The sequence below is a fragment of the Hippocampus comes genome, unplaced genomic scaffold (assembly GCF_001891065.2).
Source record: "Hippocampus comes isolate QL1 unplaced genomic scaffold, H_comes_QL1_v1.1 scaffold158, whole genome shotgun sequence".
Classification (NCBI taxonomy): Eukaryota; Metazoa; Chordata; class Actinopteri; order Syngnathiformes; family Syngnathidae; genus Hippocampus; species Hippocampus comes.
Window position 1 is genome coordinate 1,476,439 of NW_017805548.1, and position 12,637 is coordinate 1,489,075.

General features: G+C 41.2%; 1 protein-coding gene across 1 annotated transcript in view; it reads left to right on the forward strand.

The window, feature by feature from the left end:
• Nucleotides 1-12,637, forward strand: part of sorcs3a (sortilin related VPS10 domain containing receptor 3a) — a 222,662-nt gene that overhangs the window by 187,766 nt on the left and 22,259 nt on the right. Inside the window, exons 17-19 of the mRNA XM_019879676.1 lie at nt 4,072-4,185; nt 4,629-4,800; nt 11,059-11,245. Coding sequence (XP_019735235.1) covers nt 4,072-4,185; nt 4,629-4,800; nt 11,059-11,245 — 473 coding nt within the window. The remainder of the gene's footprint in view (nt 1-4,071; nt 4,186-4,628; nt 4,801-11,058; nt 11,246-12,637) is intronic.

The following is a 12,637-nucleotide window of genomic DNA, read 5'->3' on the forward strand; positions in this document are numbered from 1 at the left end:
CCAATGACCCGACACTGAGTGGTCGGGCTGGGAGTCCTTTAAACAGAGAACCTACTAATGACATGATGACCAGCAGGTGTGCCGCTGTAGGAGGAGTCCTACAGAGCCACCTATTGGTCCCAAACAAATCAACTGTAACCAGTGGCGGGCCGTGCATTTCAACCTTAGGCCTTCAGTGACGTCACATACATACACAATATAGGCTCGTCAAGCAGCACTTAATTTCAGGAGCAAAAAAAAAAGCGATCATTTGTGAATACAGTACACAACAAAGGAATAAATAACAAACACTTCTGAGACAGTCCAGTCTCCTACATTTTACTGACATCTCATCATTCTGTTGGAGCTTAGCTCAAGGAAATGCCAAAATAAATTCTGTAGGGGGGCTATAGAGTTTATTTTGTGATTTCCTCGCTTGATTTTCTGTTTTGATGCATTCTTTTCAATTTTCGTAGTTTCATTGAAGTACTGTACAGGTAATCATTAATTTACGTTTTTCTGAGGCGGTCATGAACGCCTGATCTTTCTGTTAGCCTTTGCTTGAGAGTAGCTCTATCTAGTGGATGCATTGTAGATTGCGTCTTATAATGCGGTGTGTCCAATATATGAAAAAAATTACAAAATAGGCCATTGATTGAAGGTGCACCTCATAATCGAGTGCGCCTTTTAGTGTGGAAAAGACGGTAATTGATTTTCATTGTTTGATTCAGCATATCTTTGACCAAAAGAGAATTCCAATCCCACCCACCCATAAACAACTGATACTCACTCATCCCATATGACCAGCCCCAAATCGAACAGAATTAGTCGTCGTGCTCCTTTCACATCAGTGGGTCTCGGCACCGCTCTGATTGCTTGAACTTTCTCACTTTCACTATATCCAATCGGAACTTCTCTGCCTCAGACACCAGCTCGGGCTCCTTCCCCGCAAGAAAGATGACATTCCATGTCCCAAGAGTGAGCTTCTGCAGCCGGGGATCGGACCGCCAAGGTCCCTGCCTTTGGCTGCCGCCCAGCTCACATTGCACCCGATCCCTTTGGCCCCTCCCAGAGTCGGGGAGCCCATGGTAAGGGGGACCCACATTGCTTCTTCGGGCTGAGCCCGGCCAGGCCCCATTGGTGTAAGCCCGGCCACCAGGCGCTCGTCAATAAGCCCCACCTCCAGGCTTGGCTCCAGAGAGGGGCCCCGGTGACCCGCGACCTACTGATGGAAAATAAGATTAAGCAAAAGATGGGTTGGTTGGTGCAAACATCCCAATTTTTAACATCTTCAACATTTTTTACAATGGGGGAGACTCTACATATTATCATTAAAACAGAATCAGTAAGTCTGTGCTTACTGCTATTATAATATAAAGTCATGCATGGCCCTACACCCGTCAGAAATATGTCTTGCTCCCCTTCAATCCCCCCAACAATTTATTTATTCAGGTTCACAAACTTTTTTTCCTGAATTTCAAAGCTAACAATTGCCATTCTGTTCCAATATGATTCCTGTTTCCGTGTTTGTGCTGAAGCTGGACCCTGTGTGTGTTTGTGATGGCAGAAAAGGACGGGCTGAGTCTTTCAGTCATTTGCGCTTTAGGGGCACGTTTGTGAATAAATTTAGAGCCCACACTGGTTCGTGTCAAAATGGCACGAGGCATGAGGCGCTCCGACTGAGGACACGGACACGGTGCGTAAGTTCTGGCTTAGGTTAGAGTTAGCGCTATTGAAACCTGACGATGCCCGTTCATTTACAGCGCACAGGGGCCTGCTCTGTTTAATCTGAAGACCCCGAGCAAATGTAATTTACCTGGCAATACAGCTAGCTGAAATATGATTGGTTAAAAACTCTACCATAATAAATAACTTATTTATCGAGTGGCTTTCAATGTTATTTAAAATAACATTGAAAGCCACTCAACTAAGTGGAAATAATACAACGTAAAGAATACAGAGAATAATTTTGTTTACATATTTATGAAAATAAAATCACATAAATTATAAAATAACATAAAATACATAAAAGTAAATTTACTTTTCTGAGAATGTTTAGGCCAGCAGAGAAGGCCTTGCTGGCCCTCAGGGTCCGCCACTGACTGTAACATTGTTGCAGGCATCCAATTAAAACCTGTAGAATATTTGCCAAACAAGCAATAACGTTCATCAGTTTGGACATCACGTGTTGTTTTATAGAATTGTATCGTATTTTGCCGCCAAATTGTGAAAGTGAAACAGGTTCCAATAATTGAGTACAAACACATGGGCCTGTATCCATAAAGAATCCTCGGACTAAATAGCCCTGTGCGATGCAATTCTTAAAGGCCAGAATAAAGATTTGGAGTGTGGGAGGGTACGCCTACAATTCTGAGTTGATCCTTGATAAGACCTAGTCATAAATCATTTTAGCCCTGAAACTACTCCTAAACTAAAAATTGCCAGAGTGGAGAGAGTCACTTTAAAGAGGCTTAAACACACAGCAAAATGGCTCAAAGATTCAAAAGATTCCATATGTTGACGTCTTAGGGAACATCTCAGTATTGTGTAGCAACGTTAATAAAGTTTATAATGTTCATTTTAGTCTCAATCGTAATTGATTAAGATAACATATTTTAGATCTCTTTTGTGTTTGAGAGCGTATGTTTGTTTGTATTCTAGAGCAGGGTGACTGAAATACAAATTTTAAAGGGCCGCAAAGAAATATTTTAATGAGTCAAAGGTCTATTTATCGAGGTTGATATAATGTAGTCAGCCCCTGATTGTTCCCCACTTAAAGTGATGGCAGAGGTCTGTAATTCTCATCATTGGTAGACTTCAACCTAGAGAGGCTAAATGGGGAGGGGGGGGGGGGAATCATGGGAATCACTTTGTAGGAGTTTTGAAGATTTAATTGTAAATTATGGTGGAAAATAAGACACCAATTATTCCATTTTGTTTATAAACGATTGGGAAGCCCAACAAGGCCAGCTCCTAACTTCACTTCAGCTCCCCAATGAGCAACTTTAATCCCACTGGGCTTTCTCGTCAACATAACATTAAACCTAACGCAAGCTCCCGTGGCCCAAATAGCAGAAATGATCACCTGATTTGCTCAGAATATTGCAGCTACGGTTGTGTGAGTGCAGTCAACATGCCTCATTAAGCTACTGTATATTGTGACAACGTATCCACTTGTTGAGCTGCTTTCTAGTTTGATGGCGACTTAGGGTCGAAGTCAACAACCAGCCTCTAACTGCATTAAAATTGCAATCCTGCTAAATCACAGGTTTTACTCAATGTACTGGTAATGTGACTACGTATTTGTAGAACTAATTACATAACGCCGGTACATGCATTCCGCGAGTCTCCGCATGAAGTCCAACACATGCTGCTGACACTATCAAAACACGTACTGAAGGAAAAAAAAAATTAATTAGGGCGCCTCTCCCTCGCAAGTGTGATCCACCTCGTGTGTGCAAGCCTCACAATTGCACAAAATAAATGGGCGTGTTAACTGTACACTGAGCTGTGTAAAGTGAAGTGTGCCGAGTGGGGCGTCTCATCTGATCTTGGAACAGGCTGGAAGTTAGGGTGCCACAAATATCATCAGCATCCGGCTCACTAGCCACCGATTAACCTATTGTCCTGTCATAGAGTGTTGAATGTGTCTTATAGAGCAAATTGGGTCATCTCTATTTCTTTGATAAGGTTTTTCTGATGTTCTTGCTTAAAGCTTGTTGCCTTTGTGTATTTGTTCTGGTTTGGTTTAATCGCGACATCAATTACATGGTCATGGTAATTAGGTCAGGACATTTTTTTTTTTTACATTGCTTCGCAACATATTGATCGTTTTCAGCAGGCAAGAGATGATTCTCTTTTGAGACATACTCCTCTCCAGATGTGTGCCCCTCGATAATGTTTTATATACCGTATATATATTGGAGGGCATATTTGTCAACAGTAGTTCAAATCAATACTTAATAATGGTGCGAGTATGTTCAAGTGTTTTTCAATCGCTGCAAAATAGAAACCCGATTACAATATATCCTTTTGTGCATGTTGACATTGATCAAGTCCTTTGTGTATTGGATGCACTTTGTTCTCTGACAGTGACTATGGATATGAGCGCCGCGGCAATGGGAACTGCAGGCCTTCCTTTTGGTTTAATCCCTCCTCAACCTCCAAAAGCTGCAGTCTTGGTCAGAACTATCTCAACAGCACAGGGTGAGAGTCCGCTTACCAGCATACGCCATGAGAACAATGCATGCCGTTCTCCGGGGCTATTGTTTCAACGACGGCCATAAGAATTTAAAATGCACACACCAACATATATGATTCAATCTTTTAAGACGTAACGTCCACTTTAAAAATGGAGTTTGTTTGTTTGTTAGTTCATTTGTTTTTAAGCGCTGAGATTTAAGTAAAGGGATTTGGATAATCACGTTGCAAAGTAAGGCGAGATTGAATATTGAGCTGACCACATACGGTAGTGGCCGTCAGGGAGCTTCATATCACAGTTGCTCTCCAACAACTCTGTATTCTAGTAGCGCTCTTTGCATTCTGCTCCTCTTGTTAAGACCAAATAGCACGATGCAGAAATTTTTCAAGACTGCATGCGCGCATGTCAAAAACGCAAATGAATTTTCAACTTGGGTGTCTTTGTGAAGGTACCGTAAAGTGGTGTTAAATAACTGCACCAAGGGAGTAAAAGAAATGTACACAGCTCGAAAGCAACAGTGCCCCAGGAAACCTCCAAAGGGACTTTCGCTGACTACCAAAGATGGTAAACTGGCTGCCAACCTGGAGACTAATGTTACCTTCCTGGTTCATTTAGACGAGGTGAGAACACACGAAACATATATGCACTTATATTTAGCTGCTTATCATTGGATTGTCGTACTTTAAGTTGCTAAGAATCACAAGATTTGACCATCTCTAATTTATGTCACAATTTATGTGTTGGCAGAAAAAAAATAGACATTTATCTTGATTGCCGACTTTGGGGTGTTACTGATCGATGATCACATAAACATAAATGGACATAAACTAACTACTAAAGGAAACGGGACATTATTCTTGGAAAACAGGACTCGCAGCGAGAGCAACAGAAGCAGCAAACACAATGAACCAACAAAGACAGAAAGAAACCAGGGAACTAAATAACTCACGAAGACAACCTGGACAAGACACAAGAGGCTAAGGGGGATGATTGGGAGACACAAGAAAAAAAACAAGCAAAAAAAAAACAAAACAAATAAAAACACCAAGCAGGACAAGGCATGAACCACAAGAAAACATGAGACAAAACCAAATACAAATCGAAACAACAATATGACAAATCATTTTTTAAAATTACACCAGTATTTAAACAAATAAGAACGGGATTTCAAGGTCACGCCATGGTTTTTCAATTGCATTCAGGCTCTAGATATTTTTATTCAAGGCAGATTACACTGGTCAAAAGCAAGTCACAGGGCACCGATAGAGAACAAAATAAGTCACAATAAAGAGAGTAATAATAACTTTTTAATCTCTGCATGAGGATATATCAAGTCATTTGATCAATAGATTTTTCACTGCAATCACATTTTGTAGTTTGAGTGATACTTGACATGTGTAAACACATTAGGTTTCCATACATACATGGTTATTTTTTCTTTCACAAAAAAAAAAAAAAGAGAAAAATAATTCCCTCCAAAGGCTCACGTAAAACAAAACAAAATGGGCATGCATTGGTAACATAAGAGGGTCACGGGCTTTATGTGGTTATAAAAAGCAATTTAGTTTAAACCACATATTAATTAGCATTCACTTGAATCTTTTTTTGTTTTTGTTTTTTTTTAACTGCATCTATCCCAAGACCTTTGCTGACTTGTGAAAAATAATGCTATTTTTCTTGCTATGCTATCTTTGATTTGGTTCGCACATGAGCCTACAAAACTGAAAAAAAGAAATGCTCTACACTACAGCATGTTGTTGGATATGATTAAAAGGATATGGAGTTCTCGCTCGGATATCGGACAACTGAATTATAAAAGGTTCGATAAGATGACAAGAAACCTTGATGGACAAGGTGAATACCAAGTCTCCTATTTAAGTCTTCTAAAGCCTCTTCATGGAGATTCCAAAGATTCAATCCAAAGTTGTGTGTGTGTGTGTGTGTGTGTGTGTGTGTGTGTGTGTGTGTGTGTGTGTGTGTGTGTGTGTGTGTGCGTGTGTGTGTTGCCAATGCGTGTCCTTTTGTTCAGTACTGAAACTGCACCCACGATAGCCGGTCATCTTTGCTGAATGCATTTTGACCGCCGGCCAATCACGAACCTAATTTTCCGTTGCCGTGGCTTCTCAATCAATTGGAATATTGTGGAAAAAACCTCATTCATTTCAGTCGCTCAACTGAAAAACTGAAGCTAAAATTCGCTCCACAGAGAAGGAAATATTTCAAGAGTTTATATTTCAATTTTGATTCATATCTACTGAACGCCCAAAAGTCATGATGTCAACAAACCTGTATATTACATAAGAAACAAAAAAATGTTAAATATAAATAATGCAAGGATTGTTCTTCCGTAAAATATGTTCATATGTGTTCAATGAATATGCTTAAGATGATTTTCACATTTTGAATTGAAGTGCTGAGAGAATGACGCTGAAGCAGCAAGTGAATTTCTCATTTTTACTGCCACCATTATACTGACTGTCAGAAATGTCAAGAGAAATTCATTTGTTGAGAGATGTAACTATTAGGCAATACACTGAAAAAGAGACCCCAAACATTTTCTTGCTGGATGTTACATGCGGTTGTAAACATGATGTAGGTCAACTTTGTGGCTGTCTGTTAGATAATTAGAGAAGGAGTTCCACTCATCAAAGCTTACATGGAGACTATATGAGATCATGATGTTGGTGCTGTACTGTATTTAACGAGTAACACATTGACTGACCAATGTTTACCAGCCAATGATGGTAAAAAATATAGTGTCTCTGTGCAAATGAGGGAGGGCGTGACAACGTCCGCAAACGAACCAGATGTTGTGTCGAACCCGCAAACACAGACTCAGATAAACTACGAAACAAAAATATATATTGATAGAAAACAAAGGACAGACAAAGTACAAATAGAAATCGCTGGCAACACGGAGCCAGGAAAACCAAACACGAACAAAAGACCCTTGCCAATGGCAAGGTAAAATTGACACCCTCAAGTACACAAAACAAAATGGCAATTATCCAAACACAGAAACTTAAATCATTCGAGAATGACTTGAAAACCAAAATACATACAAAGCAAATTCTCATCACTTGAGCAATATAGCAACAAAGGTCAATAATGTGACAAAGCATGACATAAGTTGTCATATTTCGCGATGATGACGAGACACAGGTGCGCTGCTGGGTGGAACGCCCTCCACTCCAGCTGGAGCTGACACAAAAAGAAACAGCAAGACCATGACAGAAGCTAAAGAAAACGCAAATGACAAGAAATTTGAGGTAAATAGAATCCAGCATCATTTTAGAATCCTGATTTCACTCTTCTGCGATTGGCTGGCAACCAGTTCAGTGTGTCCCCAGCCTACTGCCCGAAGACAGCTGGGATAGGCTCCAGCACCCCGCGCGACCCTTGTGAGGATAAAACGGATCGGAAAATGGATGGATGGATTTCATTCTTCTCCCTTCACACTTTTTCCATTCATGCCTTGATCATGTAAGTTTGACGCACTGCTGACTGAAGTTGGCCTTGTGTATCCAACCCTCGCTGTATATTGGGTTCCACTGACACATACGCGCATACAGACAAACACAAGAATGATATTTAGAGAGCGATTGGGCATTCGCATAACGTTTAGTGAATGTCCAAATGGCTGATAGGACAAGAGCTTGGACACATCATGTACAACGAGGAGCGAAGTGACATCAGAGGCGCCACGCTTGTTTGCATGCCAACTTATTACAGTTCCTAGCAATGCCTGCAGTGTCATATCTTTTTCACATCCAATTTTTAGGCAGTGGGAAAATGAAATATCCCCAGAACACTCGACCAAACCTCTTCAGCTTCACGCATGGACCCCCCTGCCCCCCCCACACACCCACCCACACACACATTCAACGTACACAATGCGTGCAGATCATCACATAGTGCCAGATGTGAATCCCAGAGGAATCTATAAATGCAGTAGAAGACTCCCCCACCATACGAAGATCACATGGAGAGAGGTTGCACATTTACAGCTCTGCATTCATGCATTCGCACCTGCTTTGATGAGCAGTATGTGCCGCCTAATATTAGAAATATTGACATCCAGGATTTATTTTGTTGCTTGTGCGAGTGCCCGAAACCATCCATCCATCCATCCATTTTCTGATCCACTTATCCCCACAAGGGTCGCTGGGCATGCTGGAGCCTATCCCAGCCATCTCCGGGCAGGAGGCGGGGGACGCCCTCAGCCAGTTGCCAGCCAATCGCAGGGCACACGTAGACGAACAACAATCCACGCTCACACTCTCGCCTCGGGACAATTTAGAGTGGTCCATTAACTTGCCATGCATGTTTTTGGAATGTGGGAGGCAACCAGAGTACCCGGAGAAAATCCATGCAGGCAGGGGGAGAACATAACATCCAAAGATCATTTTATTTAGCTTTTAATTTTTGCATATACTCTTAACTGTGAAAATACATGATCTCTCCACCTGTCTCTCAGTTTCCCTCTCTCCATTTGTCAATTTACCTTGATGGTTAGCATGATCACTAGTCCCGTCTGCTGCTCCTTAGCCTTTCAACTTATCTCCGTATGGCATGTCAAGTTTTTTTTTTAAATTAACTTCTTGAAACATGACTGGTAATGGCATATACTGTAACTGTTCTGTGTCAGCAAATTCAAACAGCTACACAGTATCTTGTTTTGTCTCATCTTGTTAGATGGTCTGCTGTTGAATGTTAGTGAATAACGTGTCAGTAATCTTTGTGGGATTGGGACAAAGTGGCAGCACTAATATGACACATACGGCACTTACCGCTTACTCATTTGTTCTTTTCTTCATCCTCTTATTTTATATATTTTTTCTTCTTTTTGTGTTCCCTGGTCCACAAGTTTAAATGAGAATGAACACAATCCAAAAATAAAACAGGAACATGACTTTTTGTGTGTGTCTGTGTGTGTGTGTGTGTGTGTGTGTGTGTGTGTGTGTGTGTGTGTGTGTGTGTGTGTGTGTGTGTGTGTTGGGTGCATGCGTTGGAAGAGGAAAGTAAAGATATTTACATAAAAATGTCAGCAATAGAAATACAAAGTAGGGTGAAAAATAATTACTCGATTTATGCATAGATACTACTACTTCAAGTAAGGTAATGCAGTATTTTTACTTCATTACTTCACACGTCTGGTTACATTAGTGTATTATTATTATAGCCTCGGTTATCCTGGATTATTCGGGTTACCAGGACTATATCTTAATAATCAGCCAATATAGTAAGAAGTTATTACATTATTAACCAAAAGTTAGTACGTTATAAGCCCAGAATTTTTATTACATTATTGGTCAGTTAGATTATGGCCCTGTAAAATTTTAAAAAGGGCAAATTTATTATGTTATGGGCTTCTACACGTTTTGAATTGTTTTTTTTTTTGGTTTTTTTTTTTTTACATTATGGGCCTTTACAAACTATTTTATAGGTGCAGCCACTTCTGTGCGCTGGCTGAGAGTTATTCACTTGCTATCTCCCTGCACTTTGTTCTTGTTTCTATCATCTCAGTATTTGCTGCGTGTTTTATGTCTGCAGTTCTTCATGAGTGCTTACTGTTTTTTTATTCATCTCCTGTTTTTCTTGTTAACATGAGTACATGATTTTTATTTATTTATTTATTTATTTTTGGGTGGTGGGGGGGTGCAGTGATTTTTGTGTTCTATATTGTCCTTGTTTTTTGCAGTGGGACTGTTCATTAGTTAGTTAATAGCTAAATTGTGTATTGCTGTATCTTCTGCAGTGACCTTTGGTTGATTAGCATTCAGTTATTTCATTCTTGGTACCCACGAATTGTGCATGTGTGTTTTGTGGTCCAGTGATCCCTCAAAATCTGTAGGTTCCTGTACGGGGGGACCTACAGAGTGCATGTAGAAGTAAATGTTTGTAGTAAATAACATTACTTAATGCTATATATATATATATATATATATATATATATATATGAACTTACAGGATTTGATATGAACTTACAGGGTTTGATGGGAAGGCGAACCCATGAGAGCATTTCAACATGCCTTCAATAGATTCATATAAGCTAATAACTGTTAAGTTTTGTCATGATGACATATTTTACACCCCTTTTGTGTCGTCGTTGTTTTCATTTGCTTTTTCTGACCTTTTGTTTTCCCCTTTTTTTCATTGTGCCAATTTAGATTAAATCTAATAAACCTAAATTATATACTTTGTCCTCTGTACGAAGGACACAGATTAGTCTTGTCTTCAATTATTGCCAATTACAAGCGTGATTGCGTGATTCCACAGATTTTATCAGCAAGAACCGAATGACATTTTCTCTCCCCGAAAAGAGCAGCAGATATGGTGCATATGTTTTTTTACTGCATCAGATATTGTACCATCGCGTCCTGCTACACGTCGTGATATGGGTCCACGTAGTGAAGACGAGCAAAATCCCCCACAGCAAATTCTGTGAGGTGCTTTCATTGCATCCGCAATGTGCCATATTCCTGGTCGGCAATTGCTGATCCATTAACACGTAACTTTGGTTTACACAGTTTGTCATTCCAACAGTGTAGGGAAAATTAGTGATGGGAGAGCATAGCCAGTTCTGTGTAGGAATTCTGTGTCCTTCAAAATGACCTCCGGTTGTCTTCTTCTGGGTGAGCATGTGTCAAAATATATTAGATGTCACATGTGTCACAAAAATTCAGTTCATCCCATTTCAATTTCCACAAGCCGTTTTGCCCTCTGTGAATTTCATTTCCTCGTGTTTGCCTTGTTTTTAAATGTGCTCGTAAAATGTACATACACTCTCGTGTCCTTCTACATGAAAGATAAGATACAATATCAGCAGCATCCTACTGTATTTTGAATTGTGAAATGACACTTGTGCTTTCTTTCAGGGTGATTCTATCCGGACTAACATTCAACTTGATTTTGGCGATGGCATAGCTGTGTCATATTCGAACCTCAGCTGGGCTGAAGAGGGCATCAAACACGTCTACAAGTCTGCAGGGATATTTAGTGTCACAGCTCTGGCAGAAAACTCGCTGGGTTACGACACAACAACACTCTATCTGCATGTCACATGTAAGTCTCCACATTGATGAAAAGCACATCTTCACTATTGCATTTGTAAATTACACGCATGATCAAGTTTCACTTGCGTATCATTGAACAGCATACAAATGAATGAGTGTGTATAAACAATAAAATTAAAAAATCCTCGTCTCACCCCTCGGGTAGTGTCCGTTCCCCATTCAGCTCGGGTCCTCTACAAGAGGCCAGGAAGCTTGAGGGTTCTGCGCAGTATCTTTGCTGTTCCCAGCATTGCGCTTTTCTGGACTGAGATGTCCGATGTTGTTCCCGGGATCTGTTGCAACCACTCATCTAGTTTGGGGGTCACTGCCCCGAGTGCTTCGACCACCATAGGCACGACTGTCACCTTTACCTTCCAGACTCTCTCCAGCTCCTCTCTGAGCCCTTGGTATTTCTCCAGTTTCTCGTGTTCCTTCTTTCTGATGTTTCCATCACTTGGGACCGCTACATCCACTACAACGGCTTTCCTCTGCCCTTTATCTATGATCACGATATCTGGTTGGTTCGCCATTACCATCTTGTCAGTCTGGATCTGGAAGTTCCACAGGATCTTCGCTGTGTCATTCTCCACCACCTTCGGAGTTGTTTCCCATTTTGACCTTGGGGTTTCCAATCCATACTCCACGCAGATGTTTCGGTAGACTATGCCAGCCACCTGGTTATGACGTTCCATGTAGGCTTTCCCTGACAACATCTTACACCCTGCAGTTGTGTGTTGGATCGTCTCAGTCTCGTATTTGCACAACCTACACCTTGGGTCTTGTCTGGTGTGGTATATATGGGCTTCAATGTTTCTGGTGCTCAGGGTCTGCTCCTGAGCAGCCAGGATGAGTGCCTCTGTGCTGTCCTTCAGGCCGACCCTCTCTAGCCACTGATAGGACTTCTTGAGATCAGCCACTTCCGTTATGGTCCGGTGGTACAACCCGTGTAGGGGCTTGTCCTCCTATGATGGCCCCTCTTCCAGCATCCTCTTTTCCTGTCCAACTGCTCATTAACACTTTTTTCTAATCAGCCAATCACATGGCGGCAACTCAGTGCATTTAGGCATGTAGACACGGTCAAGACAATCTCCTGCAGTTCAAACCGAGCATCAGTATGGGGAAGAAAGGTGATTTGAGTGGCTTTGAACGTGGCATGGTTCTTGGTGCCAGAAGGGCTGGTCTGAGTATTTCAGAAACTGGTGATCTACTGGGATTTTCACGCACAACCATCTCTAGGGTTTACGGAGAATGGTCCGAAAAAGAAAAAATATCCAGTGAGCGGCAGTTCTGTGGGCGGAAATTCCTTGTTGATGCCAGAGGAAAATGGCCAGACCGGTTCGAGCTGATAGAAAGGCAACAGTGACTCAAATAACCACCCGTTACAACCAAGGTAGGCAGAAGA